This window comes from Drosophila subobscura, chromosome J (genome assembly GCF_008121235.1).
Source record: "Drosophila subobscura isolate 14011-0131.10 chromosome J, UCBerk_Dsub_1.0, whole genome shotgun sequence".
Classification (NCBI taxonomy): Eukaryota; Metazoa; Arthropoda; class Insecta; order Diptera; family Drosophilidae; genus Drosophila; species Drosophila subobscura.
Genome location: NC_048532.1, coordinates 12,370,018 through 12,387,395, shown reverse-complemented (window position 1 = coordinate 12,387,395; position 17,378 = coordinate 12,370,018). Strand labels below are relative to the sequence as shown.

The following is a 17,378-nucleotide window of genomic DNA, read 5'->3' as shown; positions in this document are numbered from 1 at the left end:
TCGAAGTGACCGATTTCCAATCTGAGTTGAGACCATGTCGGACTAGGTTAAGTTAAGGTTAATCACGTTAAGTTTAGCATAACACAAATATCAACAAATTTTGTAAACATGGCATGGCGCAAGATTTGTGTAACAATAAAAAGTGTAGCATGCTTTCAGGATGCCAATATTTGTAGTATCTTTTGGGGGCTGGCTTGATTCGCAAAAATGTTGCATACTTTCAAGCTGAACGGATCCCTATTACAAAATTGCGTTTAACAGCCATATCCTGCAGTCCTTGAGGTCCTTGATGGGTTCAAATGATACAGGAGACACTTCCGCTCAGAAAGAGGCGTGGCATGTCCTGTTCCGACAGGACACGGCCGAGTTATAGCGGTGCAAAGATACTAGTTTAAAACATCCTTAAACATCCATTATCCTTAATATCCTTGCATCCGAAGTGATTGTAATCGGACCGGGACATTGTCCCGATCACGAGGAGGTGTGGCATGTCCTGATCCGACAGGACACAGCCAAGCTATGCCGATATAGGGATTACATTTAAAAACATCCTTAACAATCCTTTATCCTTAAAGTCCTTACATCCGAAAGGATTGAGAACGATAAAAGACATTCGCCTGATCACGAGGAGGTGTGGCATGTCCTGATCGGCCCCAAATAAAGGAGAAAACAATAAAACAAAAATGTCCTGTTGTTGTTGTCAATTTATGTTGTTGTTGTTGTTGTACTACAAAAGATGTTTTTGTTATTGTTGTACAACAAGAAAATGTTTGTTGTACTACAAACAACTTTTCAAATTGCTTCGCTCAAATTGCAATTTTCGAGCCGAGTACTAGGCGAACATAAATCAGCAGAAGGTAGCTGGTTCTTATGGTTTTCCACCGTGTCAATAGCTGGCTGCTATGAAACTCGGCGGTTTTTTTTAAATCTCAAGTCATTAAAGGTATGCACCAAATCGTAGTTCCACAGGACATTTTTTGTGATTTTCTCCTTAATTTGGGGGCCGATCAGGACATGCCACACCTCCTCGTAATCAGGCGAATGTCCTTTATTGTTTTCAATCCTTTTGGATGTAAGGACTTTAAGGATAATGGATTGTTAAGGATGTTTTTAAATGTAATCCCCATAACGCTATAACTCGGCTGTTTCCTGTCGGATCAGGACATGCCACGCCTCTTTGTGAGCGGAAGTGCCTCCTGAATCGTTTGAACCCATTTAGGACCTCAAGGACAGCAGAATATGGATGTTTAACGCTATTTTGCAATAGGCTTTTTATTGTTTTACAAAACTTTGGTCAATCCGTATGTTTACAAAATTTGTTTATAGTTTTATTATGATAATCCTAGCCTGCTTAACCTAGGCTTAACCTAGTCCGATGTGTTCTCTCTCTCAGATTGGGAATCGGCAACTTCGATGGAGAACTCGTAGTCCTCATTGCATCCCAAAGAGAAGTGGATCCTGCTTGCCTTTCTCGATCTTCGGATGGAAGAAGGTTGCATTGAAGGGCATTCATTCTCCAGATGGACCACATAGTTGGCGAAGCGGGCCCCATAGGCCATCTGTGTATCGGAGACCTGCCAGAGACGCGTACGATCCTCATTCTCCAGCTCCATGATGCCGAAAAGGGTTTAGATTTTCTGAAAAACACCAAACAGGAACATGTAAAATGATAATTGCTGGCAAAATCAATATACACCTTACCTTCTCTGCGCATCGCTTTACAATATCTACACTATAGTGCGACAATTATTGTAAATATGGTTCCTTGCTATTGCTCTGAGTTACCATCTGGGCCAGATCTATGACAGGCACAGGCACATAGGCACATAGTCGCCGTGTATTTTTTCGCGAATCCGCTTACGTTAACCCTGGCCATGAACCTGAGGTTCAGCTTCTGCTGCTTGACAGAGTCTAATCGTAGCCCAGAAGCATTTCCACCGAATTCTCGCAGAGAATTCCCTTGCTGGAAGCCTTTTCATTGTAAAATTGTGGAGTAAGTAAACATACACAAGATTGCCCATCAATTATAATCGATGCGTACCGCTGATATACTCACAATTTCTGTAATCAAAGTCAGAGTATTTATGGCATCCTTGCCATCTGTGATATCTATCCAGGGTGGACCAGCAACACAAATCGATCGTCTGATACCGAGGCCTAATATTGGCTACCGCACAGTTCATCGGACGCTTGTGTCATTCCGCGTGGTCACTCATTTGCGTGCCATCCAACTCGCCCACTACGTTGTAGACCTATCAGTCGCACGCCTGCATGCAGCAAGAGAATAGAGTTCTAAAAACATAAAACAAATATACATAGATATTAAATTTACCAAAAGATCACTGAAACTATGGTGTAGACCGCATGGAGCGATGGAAATCGTACACGCAGTCTGTTTGGCACCTACATCCTTGTTCTCGTACTGCAATTGGCATGCTGCGGCTTCCGCCATGGCTGTTTATCGGTTTAGCTACGTTTTTAGTACTTGAATTATACTAATTCAATTGTTTTTCAATTAAATTGTTAAATTAGCAAAAAATTGTGGTGCTGTGGTAATTAGTGTTGAAAAATGCACAATGGAACTATCGATAGTAAATTTATTTTATTATTTATTTATTATTTACAGCGCAAGAGGTCGGCGAAGCACCTGCTCTTTTAGAATCGGCATCACGCAACAGAATTATGATAACGAAAGATTCTTTAATAATAATGTATCTTTAATTTTTAATAATTCGAACAAATTTCGAATGCATTCAGTAATTTTTTTTATTTCAAGGATTTCGTACAGTGCCTATCTATGAATATTTTCATTTGTATATTATTAGTTTAGAAAATATTGGCTTTAACTAGGTGAAAAGTACTTAAAATACAAATAGCCAGCAAATATATAAATTTCTGTGAAACATTTTCGTATACTCTAGGGAAATATAAATGTATGTGTGTATATTTGTGTGACTTTCTACTGCTAGCTGGTTCCAGAACCTTCAAAAATATATCCTATTGATTTTATAGAACTCTTCTTCCTTACGCTAATTAAGGTAGATCATTTCTTACAATTTTATTTTCACAATTCATACACATATCGGTTGGTTATGCCCTCTCATCAAGAACTGAGTTACATATGTATATGTATGTGTATCAAAGTAATCAAAAAATATTAAAAAAGATATAGATCATTGCAATCATAGCTAATTAAAGAAAATTATTTACAATTTATGTGGTCTGAAGTTCAAGAAGAGAAAATGCATAGTACGATTACACTGCCGAATGTTCTCGTAGTTCAAATGGTGGTCAAAAAAAGAATCGGCTCTTGCCAAAGAAAATATGTACTTATGTATAAGATTTGTGTACTTACAAAACTGTTTCCGTGTGAGAAAGGGTGCGAAATATAACCGATATGTAGCTAATAAAGCCCATCTTGCTTGGCCCTCTGAGTTGACAAATTCAGTCGACTAGATTCCTATTGCTATGGTATATATCATAAGAAATTGGGCAGGGCTTGGGGCAGGTTCCGAAAAAATTGCATCAGTCAGCATATATGTATATTATTTCTGATGGGGCGGCTCACTCCCCTCACTTATAAACTTATGTAACAACTTGCAACTTGTAAATTCTTTTTAACATTACATTGTACTGATCACTCACTTCACCCTGAAAACGGATACTTCATTGTTCCAGCACTACTACAACAACCAGAACACTTGTCGATGCTAGGACTTGTTGTTGTTGCAGCTGTTGGCATTGTTGTTGTTGTACAAGTAAGGTATCAGATTGGGTTCGATTTCCAGCTGCTGTTTGAGAATCGAGCTCATCACGAACTCGGTGGAAACAATGTGGCATTTGGGGTTTCCGTGCCTCGTCAGATCCGCACACAGATGCATGTCCGTGGGGCAGGTGACAATGATGTAAGAGTCGGGCGCCTGAACATGCGACTCGACCACAGCAGCGCCGCTACGTCGCTTCGGCTCCACCTTGCCACCAGAGGACTCAATCATGCGAATAATTTCTTCGCGAGCCGGAAACACGTCTGGCGTCACATGGAAACATCTGCCCGCGAACAGCGTGGAACGCGTGGGAGCACACAGCACCGTATCAAGATTGAATTGTAGGTTCTCGTCGACTGGGATATGCTGTATTCTATACGGATCAGTTGGAACGAACCGGCCTGCCTTAGCACTCTCCACGATCCAGCTCGACTTGAGCACATAGTCCACGTGGCAGCAGGCCTGAATCAATTTGCAGGTTCGACTCTCTCGTGTCATCACCAGATGAGTGGCATCTGTAGGACTGTCCACAACAATTCCACCCAATATTCTGCAAATAAGAATGGTTTATCATCTATCTTTATGGTTAATTATTTTAAGTACTTACACCACAGCCTTTTTGAGAGCTTCAGCATCAGCGACCTGAGAGAATATGACCTTTGGGGGCTTTGTGGTTGTGGGGTACTCGAGGCAAACAATTTGTTCTGGCAGCTGCTCCTGCTGGAAAGAGTTCATCTTCTGGCGCTTCAGTTTCTGCTCGTTGCCATAGGGATCGGATAGATGACGCTTGACGCGCTCGTGAGCCTCCTGAGTCAGATTAATAGGCGCCTTCCAGGCAGCTATTGGGAAAAATAAATCTAAATTTAGTACATGAAAAAGAGAAGAAAATATTGGTTTAATTTACTTAGCAGATGGGCAACCAGGTTGCATTCGATGCGAAACGGAGCCACGAGATTATACTGCTGATACTTTGGATTTTCGTACTGCGAAAGGCCGCTCAAGTTGCCGATGCAGACATCGCTGAGCCACAGGGCATTGACCATGGGAATGTTCCACTCTTTGGCCGCATTGAACTTGTTGCCTTCAAGCTGCTTGCACACGACCACAGTGTTCACCTTGGAGAGGTACGAGGTGTAGATGGCCCCGCATTCCTCTGCCATCTGCTGCAGTCTCACCATCTCCTCGCCCTCGAATCCCTCTGAGGTGATGATGTACCGCTCCAGCGGCTTGCGATAGCCAAACTGACTGGGGAAGGGCAAGTGGAGCGGCTGCCAGGGTGGCGTCAGCTGCCGCTTCAGGCAAATGTCGCTCAGCCAGTAGGCGGTCACACAGCGCTTGGCATCTCGCAGAGCCTGCATCACCACGCCGTGTCTCTGGGTGCGACAGATGACATGCGTCACCCTGGGACAGTAGACGCGCTCGATGTCCCCACCGAACTGCCGAATAGTGTCCAGCCATATAGGCAGCTCGTCACTGTCCGTTTCGTCGTATTCCACAATATAGAAGGTGCAGCCCACCAGGAAGAGGTCGGCGGGCAGCTTGAGGTTTGGATTGTGGCCGTAGAACTGCGGCATAGGTATCGGCGGCTGTCCGGGCCGTGTTTGGATATAGCCATGCGGTGGACGCTGAACAGGTACGCCCCCCACTCCCACGGGTATCTGTTGTTGCTGCTGTTGTGGCGATGGTGAGGAGGCCACAACAATCTGCTGCTGAACGAGATGCTGCTGCGGAACCTGCTGCTGCTGTTGTTGGGGAACACCGACAACTCTTCGCATTTGCTGCTGCTGAAGCATTTGTTGTTGTTGCTGCTGCTGCTGTTGCTGCTGAAGCATGAGCAACTCCTGTTGGGTTCTAGGTGGGCCTGTCACTCCCACTGCTGCTGCATTGTGCTGCTGGCCCATCATCCGGAGAGCACCAGCAGCAGACGGAGTCTCAACATGTTGTTGGGGCGCCAGTTGCTGCTGTGCAACCATCTGTTGTTGTTGCTGTTGCTGCTGCTGCTGCTGTTGCTGTAGCAACAATTGCTGCTGCTGCTGCTGTGTTGCCCCAGTCACCACCACCTGCTGGAAAATCTGCTGTTGTTGGGGCGCCTGCTGTTGCTGCTGTGTCTGACCGTCAGCCATTTGGATGAGTTGCTGCGGTTGCACTCCATTGTTGCCCAGGCGGTTGCTCAGCATGTTTGCCAATGCGGTCTTTGTCTTGAGGTTCATTTGCTGTGGCGTTTGCTGCAGCTGGCCATCCGGAGCTGGAGAGTAGAGACGAAGGGTATTATCTCGGGGCATCAGCTTTAACTTAAGTGTTACCTACCTGTTGTCATAACCAGAGTTTGCGTCATAATGTTGCCGCTTCCGGGGGGACCGGAGATAACACTACTCCCAACGCCACCCGTTGGATTGGGTGTGCCTGGCGTGGTAGGCTGCTGTTGCTGCTGGACAATCGTTTGCTGCTCGATCAGCTGCCCATTGGGTCCGGTGATGAGTTGAACCGTCTGCTTGCCCATCTGCGGGGGAGCCTGCTGCTGTTGGATGGGTATCTGCTGGACCCGCAGCTGTTGCCTCTGCAACAACATTTGTTGGTTAGGATCGTTGGGATTGAAGGACTGTTGGGGCGACTGTTGCTGCTGCGGAGGCCCAACGCCTGCCTGCTGCTGCTGCTGAATGGGAATGGGACTTAGACCGGGAGTGCCCCCGGCTCGCACCACCACCTGACGTGTTCCCTGCTGTTGCAGCCAAAGCATTTGCTGTTGCTGCGTGAGGCCCGGAGGCATTTGACTCTGGACAATTATGTGGCCGGGTGGAACGGGTCCAGCAGGTCGCGTTGCGACTACACCCGGTGTTCCGGGTCGCGGCTGATAAGCCACTTGCTGGCGCAGCATGACTCTGGGCTTGTTCTGCTGATTCAGCTTTGCAATGTACTCGGCTCGCTTGTGTGCGTCCAGAGACATGAAGTGGGCATGCGTTTTTTCATCCAGCACTATTTTCTGTTGTTGTGGCTGTTGCAGTACAAGTTGTTGCTGCTGTTGAGGTGCCTGTTGTTGTTGTTGTTGGGGTGGGGGCAACACAAGTTGCTGCTGCTGCTGCGGAGCTTGAGGTTGCTGCTGATGTTGTTGTCCTGGCCAAGAGGTTTGCGGTCGCAGTCCACGTGGCGCAAACTGCTGCGGGGGTTGTTGTTGTTGCTGAGGTGTTGTTGGTCCGCCGGGTAGCGGCGATTGCATCCCGACACTGCTGGTGGGCGTTCCGGGTGTATTTGGTGCCATCTGGCCCGAAGCAGGGCTCTGTGGAGACCAGTGCGCTGATTGCTGCATTTGTCCATGATGTTGTGGCGATTGTTGTTGCAGGAGCAATTGCTGTTGCTGCTGTTGCGGTGGCGGTGTTCTTTGGGGCAGTTGTTGCTGCTTTATTAGTACCTGCTGCATGATTTGCTGCTGCTGCTGCTGTTGCTGGGGATCGATTGGGATCTTTTGCTGCAGGATTTGCTGTTGCTGCTGCGTCGTCTGCTGTTGTTGTTGAATATGTATTTGCTGTTGTTGCGTTGCTCCCACTAGCTGCGTTTGTTGTTGTTGTTGCTGCTGCTGTTGCTGCTGCTGTTGTTGCTTTTGCTGCATCAATTGCTGTTGTTGAAGGTACTGCAAGCGCTGCGGATCGCTTAAAATCTGCTGATTGACAACGATTTGTTGTGGCTGGGGTTGCATTTGCATGCGCTGTTGTTGTTGCAGCATTTGCTGTTGCTGCACTAGTTGCTGTTGCTGCTGCTGTTGTTGTTGTTGTTGCTGCGATATACTCGGTTGATTGACAAGGAACACATTTTGATTCTGTTGATTTTGCTCCAAAATCTGTTTCTGCTGCTGCACGCTTAGCTGATTGAAGTGCTGCTGGCTGATAATAAATGTTTTTCCCTGAGGTTGTATAGGCTGTGGTTGTTGCTGCTGTTGAGGTTGCGGCTGTGCCTGAGGCTGCTGCGGTCCCAAGACCTGCTGAGGCGGCTGTTGTTGTGACATTTGCTGTTGCTGAAGAGGCTGCAATAGTGAAAAAGTAGGTTAAAGAAATTAAATCCATTATGTTTTAGATTTTATATTATTTTACATCCTGACCAAATAGAATTTGCTTCTGCTGGCCTTACCATGTGCTTCAGTCGATGCCGAAATTGAAACAACGAAGGCACAGGCGAAGTCTGACGACTGAAACAACCCTCTTCAGCGAAACTCGAGTAACGGTGCTTCGTTTTGTCATGCACACTACTTGTGGATATTTTGTTTTTGCTTTCTCGGAGCTCCAGCCGGACCGGAGTAATGGCGTTCTTCGGCATTCTCTTTTCTATTTTTCGCATGTGTATCTGGTCGGCTTCTGTTTTAAGTGTTGAATAACTTTTTTTTGGCGGGCAGTTTTTGTGAGAACGAGGAAAACCAACCAAGAATTTGACAATAGGAGTCGTTTTTTTGACCAGAACAAAGCCACACCAATGTCGTCAATATATAGACTCCCGGAAAGCACAGGAAGTTTGATTGGAAAGCTATAATGGGTAAAGTAAATAAAGCACACACCTGCTGTTGTTGAGGAAATTGTCCAAGGATCTGTTGTTGCTGTTGTTGTTGGGGAATTTGCTGTTGCTGCTGCTGGGGTCGCTGAATCGTTTGCTGAATGATTCGTACTTGTCCACCTGCACCGAGGGCAATCTGCTGTTGTTGTGTGAACTGAACTTGTTGCTGTTGCGGCTGAGGCTGCGGTGGAAGCTGCTGTTGCTGCTGGGGTTGTTGCTGCGGCTGCAGCTGCTGCTGTGTTATTTGCTGTTGTTGTTGTACATGCAACATTTGCTGCTGTTTCTGCTGAAGATTCATCATGTGGCTCTGTATGATTTGCTGACCTTGTGCAGTGGATGTATTGATGACATGTCGTTGCGTGATGACCTGTTGCTGTTGTTGTCCAGGTGCAGGTTGTTGCGGTGGCATTGACTGCTGCTGTTGTTGTTGGGGCTGCTGTTGCTGCTGCATTGGCTGAAAGCAGAATTGTTTTTTACAATTAATCCTTGCTATAAATAAGATGGCGGTATGACAATAAGGATGGGGTCAACAAATGTCGAACAACAAATCTAATATAATATAAATCACATACCGGAGACGTTTGCTGTTGCTGTATAGTGGGTGTTGTTGGCTGTGGCTGTTGATGCTGCAAAGGCGATTGTCTCGGTGATGGCGTATGTTGGGGTTGTTGTTGTGGCTGTGGCTGCGATGGCTGTGACTGAGGCGCCATTTGCTGCTGCTGCTGCAACTGCTGTTGCTTTAACTGCTGCTGTCGCATGATCAGAGAATCCTGATTACTACTTAGCGCAGAACGACTAAGCACTTGAGCCACCTGAACGGGATCTGTGGGATCGATGGGCTGCTGGGAGAACGATTGCTGTTGTTGGTGTTGCGGCTGTCCTCCCACTGCCGGATGCTGATGTTGTTTGCTTTGCATTGGCGGTGTCTGCGATATCTGCGGACTCTGAGGGGCTGAGATGTGCTGCGGACTCTGCTGCTGCTGCTGTTGTTGTTGTTGGGCCAATTGTTGTTGCTGCTGCAGCTGCATGCGCTGTTGCTGGTGAACAGGCTGCTGGAAGGGCTGCATTTGTTGTTGTTGCTGCTGCTGCGGGGACATCATCGATGGTGGTTGAGGCTGCTGCGGAGAGCCCATCATATGTTGTTGACGACTCTGTTGCAATTGTTGTTGTTGCTGCTGCTGGCGCAAGAGCTGTTGCTGCTGGGCACTCTGAGGCGAAGGAGGTGGCGGTGGAGTCATTTGGGGGGCTGGCGATTGAAGCTGGCGCGGGGACTGAGGTGGCAGCATGTTGCTGGTGGCATGATGTTGCTGCTGTTGCAACGACGGCGAGGGCGTATTTGGTGGCATTACCGGCGACCGATTTTGTACCATCCGTGGGGACTGTTGCTGTTGTTGCAGATTTTGCTGCTGCTGCTGCTGTTGTTGTTGTTGCTGCTGCTGTTGAATTTGCATCTGCAATTGTTGCAGTTGCTGCATTATTTGTTGCTGTTGCTGTTGAATCTGCCTCTGCTGCTGCTGCTGTTGGGCACTGAGTGCTTGCCCGCTCTGAATGATTTGTTGCAAGTGCATTTGTTGCTGGCCCAATATCTGCTGTTGTCGCATCAAGTGTTGGTGTAGGATTTGGGGGGAAACAGGCACCGATTGTTGTTGAACAATTTGCTGCTGCTGAACCACTTGTTGCTGTTGTTGAATCACTTGCTGCTGCTGCTGTTGGACTATCTGTTGTTGGTGTTGCTGGGGTGATTGCACGGGCGGCGTTGTTGTCGGGGTGCGTGGTGTCTGCCGGCCCGTGGTGGGTGTTGTCGGAAGTCTGGGCGACTGTTGCTGCTCTTGCTGAATATGCTGCTGTTGTTGCTGGATCATTTGGATCTGTTGTTGTTGTTGCTGCTGCTGCTGAGAGTTCTTAATTTGCCTTTGCTGCTGCAGAATATTCTTGATCTGCTGTTGATTCTGTTGCTGCTGCTGAAGATTGGCGGGGATAATCTTTTGCTGTTGTATTATCAATTGCTGTGGCTGTTGCGGATGCGGTGGAGGCGGCGCCTGAGGAACCCCTTGCTGCTGCTGTTGTAGCTGATGTTGCATTTGTTGTTGCTGTTGCTGCTGCTGGCTCTGAAGCTGTGGCTGGGGACGCACGAAGACCACTTGTTGCTGGGCGGGCGCCACAGGTAACTGCTGATGCTGCTGTTGGATTTGTTCGGCCGAGGCCTGCAGCTGAGACTTTATGCTGGCTATGCTCTTCGCCGCTGCACTGTCCTCGCCGAAGCCCAAGATGTCCGTTAGGGAGGATGATGGGGCCGACTGCTGTTGCTGCTGCTGTTGCAACTGCTGCTGCTGATGATGGATTTGTTGCTGTTGCTGCTGCTGCTGTAATTGCTGCTGTTGCAACTGTTGGTGCTGCAATTGTTGTTGATGCTGCTGCTGCTGCTTCTGGGCCCGCTGCTTTTCAATGGGCTTCAGCAGCCTGGGATGATACGGATCCGATGCCAGGCAGCTCTTGCACTTGAGGCAGTCCGTCACCCAGTCTGGTGTCACAATGATTATGGCATTCTTGGGTAGCGCCAGCGCTTTGTTGTAGATACCGCCGTTGGCGGCCCGCATACCAGATGCGTGTTGGTGGCCCCGAAGCTGTGGGTGACAACGGCGCCGTGGTATGTGAGCATAGCGTAGAGGCGCCTCCGATCGCCGGCCACCACATTTGTGATGGCCGCTCGGATGCCGCGCATGAGACGCAGCTGATGTGGACTCGGATCGAAGGCACGGGTGGAGGCCATGCGGCCCAGCTTTGCACTGTGCAGTATCCATTGCTCGGTGACGGGAATCACATTGTATAGCTCCAGGTTCATCGACAACTCCTCCTCCGAGTAGTTGGTGGCACATATCAGATGCGTGATCTTGTCCGAGAGAAAGAGTTTCGACTGCGCCCCGCCACTTTTGAGGAATCTTTCAATCTGCAAATGTAAAATCAAAATAAAATCAGTTCTATTCGATTCACAAACACACACACACACATGCAAAATTTATGGCGCGCATTTCCACGGGTGTACACGAGGCACCCTGTGAATACTTGCCAGCACCGGGTGCCAACATACACTACTACTTCTAAACACACACAGACACACACAAACGCGCGCGCATGCACTCGATGCAAATGCAGTACAGCAACGGGAATTATTTACCTCTTCATCCAGGTTACCAAGCACGAAATATATCACATCCTCGAACAACTTATCACTTATTTTCAAGTTCTCCATGGTATGGCGATCGCGTTCGACTAGCTAGTCGCGCTTTTCTCTTTGCAGAAATTTCACTCTTGCTTTTGTTATTGCTGCTGTTGCGGCCGCTCAGTGGACATCTACATCTCAGCGTGTTTTCTCTCATTTATCCGAACCCAAATGCACGCGAACGAATGAACGCAGTGGCTATTGCAATGCTGCACGTGAAAAAAACTCACGATGCACTTAAGAATTAATATTTTGTTTTTAATTTTAGGTTTTTTTTCGACACCGCCGCCAGTGTGACCGCGGAATTATTGATCAAATATACCGACACACCCTCGGAAATACACCGAAATCTACCCTTGTATTTTCAGAATATACTGTAAATATACCGTAAATCTTAAATCATTTTCCTCGATTTTGATGTTCTATTTTATATTACTAGCTAGTTAGGAATTTCCGCTATAAAACTATAATTTTATCCGATTTATCAATCGATTCTCCACAAGAATGGCTAGTTTTCACGATTTCTTTTTGTTGGAATGTTTACAAATTAAGTTTTAAACTAAAGGTCGCCTGACCACCGCCTCGGTATCAGTATGACCGCGGGTATATAAAAAATATATACCGCCTAGCCCTCAAAAATATACCATCGCATTTTTTAAATATACCGAATGAAAGAACGATCTTAGCCCAATAAAGCCCCCCACTTAAATTAACAACTAAATTATATTCTGCTGGCAAACATGCACATGGTGATTTTTACTTTTCACTTTCAACTCAACTGCGCTTTAAGTTTTCTAATATTCGTGTTAATGGTTCTATGTGACATCAAGTACTAATTGCCGACGAATGAAAAAATATAGATATTTAATTGCGATAAGAGGAGCCTATCGGAGCCCTATTTTGAAAATTAGAATTTCCAATGATTAATTCTAAAAAAGATTGAAGAGGTCTGAAAATGTAGACATTTGATATGAGCTTATACAAGAACCCACAATAAAAACCGCTTTGAATTATATTAATTTAAAAATGTTTGCCTTTTGGCTTACAATATTAGCTTAGGTATCTTATTTATGTATTCGTAACACAATTAGACATGCAGAAATTGAAATTGATGCTTTTCATTTTCCCTTTTCGACTTACAATTACTCGATGCCAGTGGTTGTTATTGAATGAAGAATTGAATTTAACGGGGAACGGGAACATTATAAATGGAAAGTGAATAAGCAGTTTTTCCTAATAGTCTGTTATTAGTTTTGTTGGGGGGTGTGGGGGGTGATTATTGCTGTGCTGTTGAAGTGGGATCGGCTGTCCGAGTGTCCTTGAGTGGTGGTGATTTCGGTGCGGCATCTTCTCCGGCTTCTTCTGGTTCGACAGGCTTTTTATCAGGCACAACAGCATTGCCCATCAGTATAAATCATGAGGCGCTGCTCGTCTCGCCATTGCTCTCGTGGAAGTTGTTGCCGTTCACGATGAACGAGGTGCCCAGGCCGTACAGATGTCCCGAATACTTGGCATGGTCGATATTATCCTCAAAGAACATCTGCAAGAAGGTTAAAAAGGGAATACGATTAGACACACTTCTACAAACAAAGACAAAATAGCAGATAGGGCAAGCAAGTATAATAAAGTGCACAAATAATCTACGGAAGTCAACAACAATCTATCTACCGTCAGAGAAAAATAGTTTTTGACAGGTTTTTAGAATTGGAATTGAATAATTGATACATTACATACCGTTTACCGATCTGATTGAGCTAATCAGTATTGTTTTAGTATTTTTAAGTCTTGAGATGTTTGTCTTATTATAGTTTTTGAATTCTGCAGTCTTTTGGTTATTGTTTAGGGGCTGCTAAAGCCAACGCCGTACTTAGTATACAAAGAATACATTTTTTCAAAATTTACGCCGGAATAGATCTTAAAATCACAAGATATGAGATGAGATGGAATTAACGAATACAACTTACAAAAGCAAACAATAAAACATATAGTAAACTTATGAAATAAGAAAAGGGGAAGACATTTAACTAAGACAATTGAATAATACACGAAAAGGGTAAAATGCCTTAAAATATAACTTCAAATAATATTAATAATTATTTTCATAAAGTAATTTTAAAATATTCATCCCAAATCCATAAGAAATATTAGAATATAAGAGAAGCAAAGCCAAAATGCGCTATGAAAGTAGAATGCAAAAGTTAATAAAAACTGTACTTTATAGTTGGAGATGTATTGAGGACCCACACACCAGAAATCATAAATAAAATTGAAAAAGAAAACTAATTTCAATTCATTTAATTTTCCATTCAAAAACATAGAACGTTTTCTCTTAACTTCACTTTTCGTTTTTCGTAATCTTTAAAATTAACAGACATGTTTCACATGACCTTAAACAGTTTAAACTAACTAAAAAACACTTACTATTAGATTGATTATTAATTCATTCATTGATCAACACACTAGCAACTAACTAACTAAAAAAAAGTAAACACTTCAAGCTTATTAATCCATTAATCAAGTGTGGCTCAGATGCCCTTCGGCACTGGCAAAAAGCACTTGCACTTGCACTCTGGGTGCAGCATCCGATGCGTTCTCTAAAATCTATGTAGTTATGTACAAAAATTATAAATAGAGTCTAGTTTAGGTATGGAAATGAGAGTGATTTTAAATGCTACGAAACCATAGACCATAAGCCAAACAAATGATTGAAATAATGATTCGAGTTAGTGGTGATCGATCGATTGGTTGATGATTAAATAGCAAGGCAACAGAAACACACAGGGGTTAGGAATCGTAGCTATTCGATCGAGCTGGCTCGATAAACAAGGCAAGCGACAGGTCATTATGCCCACCACCAGCCAAGGTTGGGGATGCGGGTGGCGTGACACAGTACGAGCTTGAATTAAGAAGATTGCCACTGTCACTGCCAGCTGCTGGTGATGATGTTAAAGTAACTTCATTGATGCAGTTTCCTTCACCATTACCATTAGCACTGGCAGTGGCAGTGACACTTTTGGCACCATTGTGTATGCTGTTATTGTTTAAAAGACTGCTAAAGAGAGCGATCGCACTGACGATTGGCTTTAAGTGCATGGTTTTCTCAAGCAGATAGGAAAACAGAACAATAGTCTCTTCGGGGACAATGTGCAAATGATGTGCATTTATGTGCTGTACCTCACGCATTTTGAAGAATGCCATGCCAGTGAGCAGGGCATCAGAGCCAGCCTGATGTTGTGGGCCGACTCGGCGCAGCTCCAGCTGATCGGCCACTTCCTGGAGGCCTCCCTTCAGATTCTTGCACGACTTCATCAGATATTTGATGTCAAAGATGTTGGGGAAGTAGATGTGCAGCAGCTCGAAGAAGTCAGACTCGTCGCAGGGCAGATTCTGGTCGGTGAGCAGCTTGAGCAGGTAGCCGAAATCGTAGCCAGAGTGAAAGCATAGCCATTTGATGTTGTCTACCAGCACAATGCCCGAGCTCATGAGCAGCTCGGCAAACTCAATTGGATCTATGCCGTCCTCCTCGTGCTTCTTGAATTGTATTCCAGAATTTTGCAGCAAGTCAATCGAGTCCTGTGCATACATATCCTCGCTAAGGGCAACAGCATAAGCCGCATTAGCAACAGAATGTTATTGATATCATTAAACTATTAGCTCACCTTAGATTGAACTTGAAATTAAACTGCCATGTGGAGTATCCGGGAGGCGTCTTGCCGTCATCGTCCATAAAGGTGAGTCCCAGCTGAATGATCCTCAGCAGATCCACATTGCAGCGCAGCAGCTGATAGTGATAGTCGGCAGTGGATCGAAACTCACCAACAGGCCGTGCCACCACGCCGGGAAACTCTGTGTCCATGGCCACATAATGATATTTCTGCACTACCTTGCGTATGGTGCGGAACTCCTCCTCCAGGTTATGCTTCCACACGTCGCGGATGCCGCACTCCTCGTTGCTGGGTACGTGCACTTGGCCGTGCGGAGCGCCGCTAATGGCCGAGGGCATTGTCTGTGGATTGATTGAGGCAGAGCGTTAGATGTGGCAAAATAAATATATTTATCTGTTTCTATGTGTACTTTGTGGTCTGAGTGTGGGTGCTGGAGCCCTGGCACATAACCTTCAGCACGTACGGCACAAAGGTTCCATTTTATAATTATATATTGATAGCATTTGTAATAATGTGAATACATTTCGACAGTTCAGTTTAATTCATAAATATGAGCATCAAATCATGTGCCAGGCAGGGTCCTTTGTTTTTGTGTATTTTGTGTGTGTGTGTGTGTGTGTGTGTGTGTTTGGGGATTAGCAACTAAACATTAATAGCCGACCAATTGGTTAAGCGCTTTAGCGGAACTGAACAAAGGTTTGTAATTGGAAGTTTTTGCCAATTCTGCTGTTAAAAGGGTGATGCAATTTTGTCTCGCCTCTCTGCTACAGAAATATCAATAAAAACAAATGATAACAAATAAGGCACGCAAACGAAAAGGATTTTGGATACTTGCTGGGAGGAGTGGTTACTTTTGATAGGATTGATTAACAACGGACGCTACTTACATCGTCGCCGGTCGTCGCCTGTCGCTCGTGCTGCGGAGTTGCCTCGGCCACCTCTTTGCCCTGCCCTAAGCTCAAGTCTCAAGAAACAAGCTCTCTCTTTTGATATAACGTGTTAATATATAATAATTGACCTCAGTGCAACAATGCCTGCAACAGAACGTTGGGAAACGTTGACTTCAAGGCTGCACAATGAAGCGATGGGATTTGATATGCGCCCTCTCTAGACAGATGGTGAATGAGTGTAAAAGGGTGGTGGTAGGAAATTTGTCAAATTGTCGTTCGCAACTGCTTCTTTGATTGAACGAAAAGTGCATCGGGATGCTATTGATTTTCCCGCGCTTGGCAAAATCACAGTTAGAGCGCCATACACGGCGCAGTCACTCACACACACAGGCAGAACTCACACCAACACACATACTGGGGCATTGAAGATGCGGACAATGCAATTGCAGTTTTGCACTGGATTTCAAGGCCACCCAAGCAGATCCCACCAATCGAATTGTGGACTACACAAGTGGAATATGTTTTTTCATTTGAAGCTTACCCATTTCATGTTATTTTGCGGAAGACTCTGTTAGTTTGTCGCGGTATTGCGGAATTTTCGGCGTCTCTCGAGGCGCTCGTGAGGCTGGGAGAAAATGTCTGTCTTATTCTGGTCCCCGTCCTTGGTCACAATAATGCTCTGGGTAATCGTAGCAAGCACGCGACCAGCAAGTGCTTTAATTAAATCTGCGGCGATGCCTCAAAACCAATTATTTAGCAAATTATTGTTTATTTTTTTTTTCGCCACAGCGAAATTGGCTGACCAGGTACTTCAGTTTTGTTGTTCAGTGTTGAATATTACTGAAAATTTTGTTGTTAGTGTTAGATTGTCCCGCTTGTTCGGGTTTGGTTTGGGACTTTCTTGTCAAGGAAATCCTCTCCTGTGACTAAACGGTCAGGGAAATCCTCTCCTGTTACTGAAAGGTCAGGGAAATCCTCTCTGTTACTAAACGGTCAAGTGTTCTTGTTGAATTGTTTATAAGCCCATAATGGATGCAGTGTGACCGCGGATTAATCGATCAAATATACCGCTCGACCCTGACAAATATACCGAAATATACCTTCGCATTGCATTCCTTTCATACTGAACTTTTATGCATTGGCCCATTTTGTTTAACCCTTATTTCCTACAAAATTCAATAAATGAGAGTCCTCAAAAGTAGCCACCATTTTAGAAAATTGATTCATCTATTGAATAAAATTACATTTTCAGTCCGAAGAGTTCTGGCTAGCCAGTAATATTAAACAGAATCTCAAAATCACA

The 17,378-nt window shown here is 45.2% G+C and overlaps 2 protein-coding genes and 1 long non-coding RNA gene across 7 annotated transcripts; all 3 read right to left on the bottom strand.

Moving 5' to 3' along the window:
- Positions 1-1,304: 1,304 nt before the first annotated feature.
- LOC117895538 lies at positions 1,305-2,565 on the bottom strand. Of its 2 annotated transcripts, none has more exons than XR_004648932.1 (4): positions 2,408-2,565; positions 2,042-2,292; positions 1,702-1,971; positions 1,305-1,637 (listed from the first exon to the last, which is right to left on the bottom strand). It is a non-coding gene; the product is annotated as an uncharacterized LOC117895538 (long non-coding RNA). The 2 variants fall into 2 exon arrangements; XR_004648931.1 differs by having other exon boundaries at positions 2,057-2,292.
- A 183-nt stretch (positions 2,566-2,748) lies between these two features.
- On the bottom strand, positions 2,749-11,814 carry LOC117895484 (PAX-interacting protein 1). Its single transcript, XM_034803168.1, is given in 8 exon segments — positions 2,749-4,314; positions 4,372-4,603; positions 4,669-6,009; positions 6,072-7,779; positions 8,305-8,754; positions 8,873-10,890; positions 10,893-11,247; positions 11,476-11,814. Coding segments are annotated over 8 exon segments (6,783 nt in total). The 5' UTR covers positions 11,551-11,814; the 3' UTR covers positions 2,749-3,710.
- Positions 11,815-12,688: 874 nt separating this feature from the next.
- Positions 12,689-17,043, bottom strand: LOC117894238 (CCR4-NOT transcription complex subunit 7). Of its 4 annotated transcripts, XR_004648864.1 has the most exons (5): positions 15,595-15,704; positions 15,180-15,526; positions 14,695-15,112; positions 13,255-13,434; positions 12,932-13,060 (listed from the first exon to the last, which is right to left on the bottom strand). XR_004648864.1 is itself a non-coding variant. In XM_034801158.1 (4 exons), exons 1-4 carry the CDS (start codon positions 16,623-16,625, stop codon positions 12,935-12,937), a joined length of 900 nt encoding a protein of 299 aa, XP_034657049.1. In that variant the 5' UTR covers positions 16,626-17,043; the 3' UTR covers positions 12,689-12,934. The 4 variants fall into 4 exon arrangements, 3 of the variants coding, with proteins under 3 accessions (XP_034657049.1, XP_034657050.1, XP_034657047.1); XM_034801158.1 differs by lacking the exons at positions 13,255-13,434; positions 15,595-15,704 and adding an exon at positions 16,617-17,043 and having other exon boundaries at positions 12,689-13,060; XM_034801159.1 differs by lacking the exons at positions 13,255-13,434; positions 15,595-15,704 and adding an exon at positions 16,073-16,219 and having other exon boundaries at positions 12,689-13,060.
- Between the last annotated feature and the right edge of the window lie 335 nt (positions 17,044-17,378).

What these genes read in the sequence shown, in the direction of transcription:
- LOC117894238 (XM_034801158.1), bottom strand. An exon ending in AATTTCAAGTTCAATCTAAG is followed by an intron (nt 15,113 to 15,179) that starts GTGAGCTAATAG and finishes TGTTGCCCTTAG; the next exon opens with CGAGGATATGTATGCACAGG. An exon ending in CATTCTTCAAAATGCGTGAG is followed by an intron (nt 13,061 to 14,694) that starts GTACAGCACATA and finishes ACCTTCTTGCAG; the next exon opens with ATGTTCTTTGAGGATAATAT.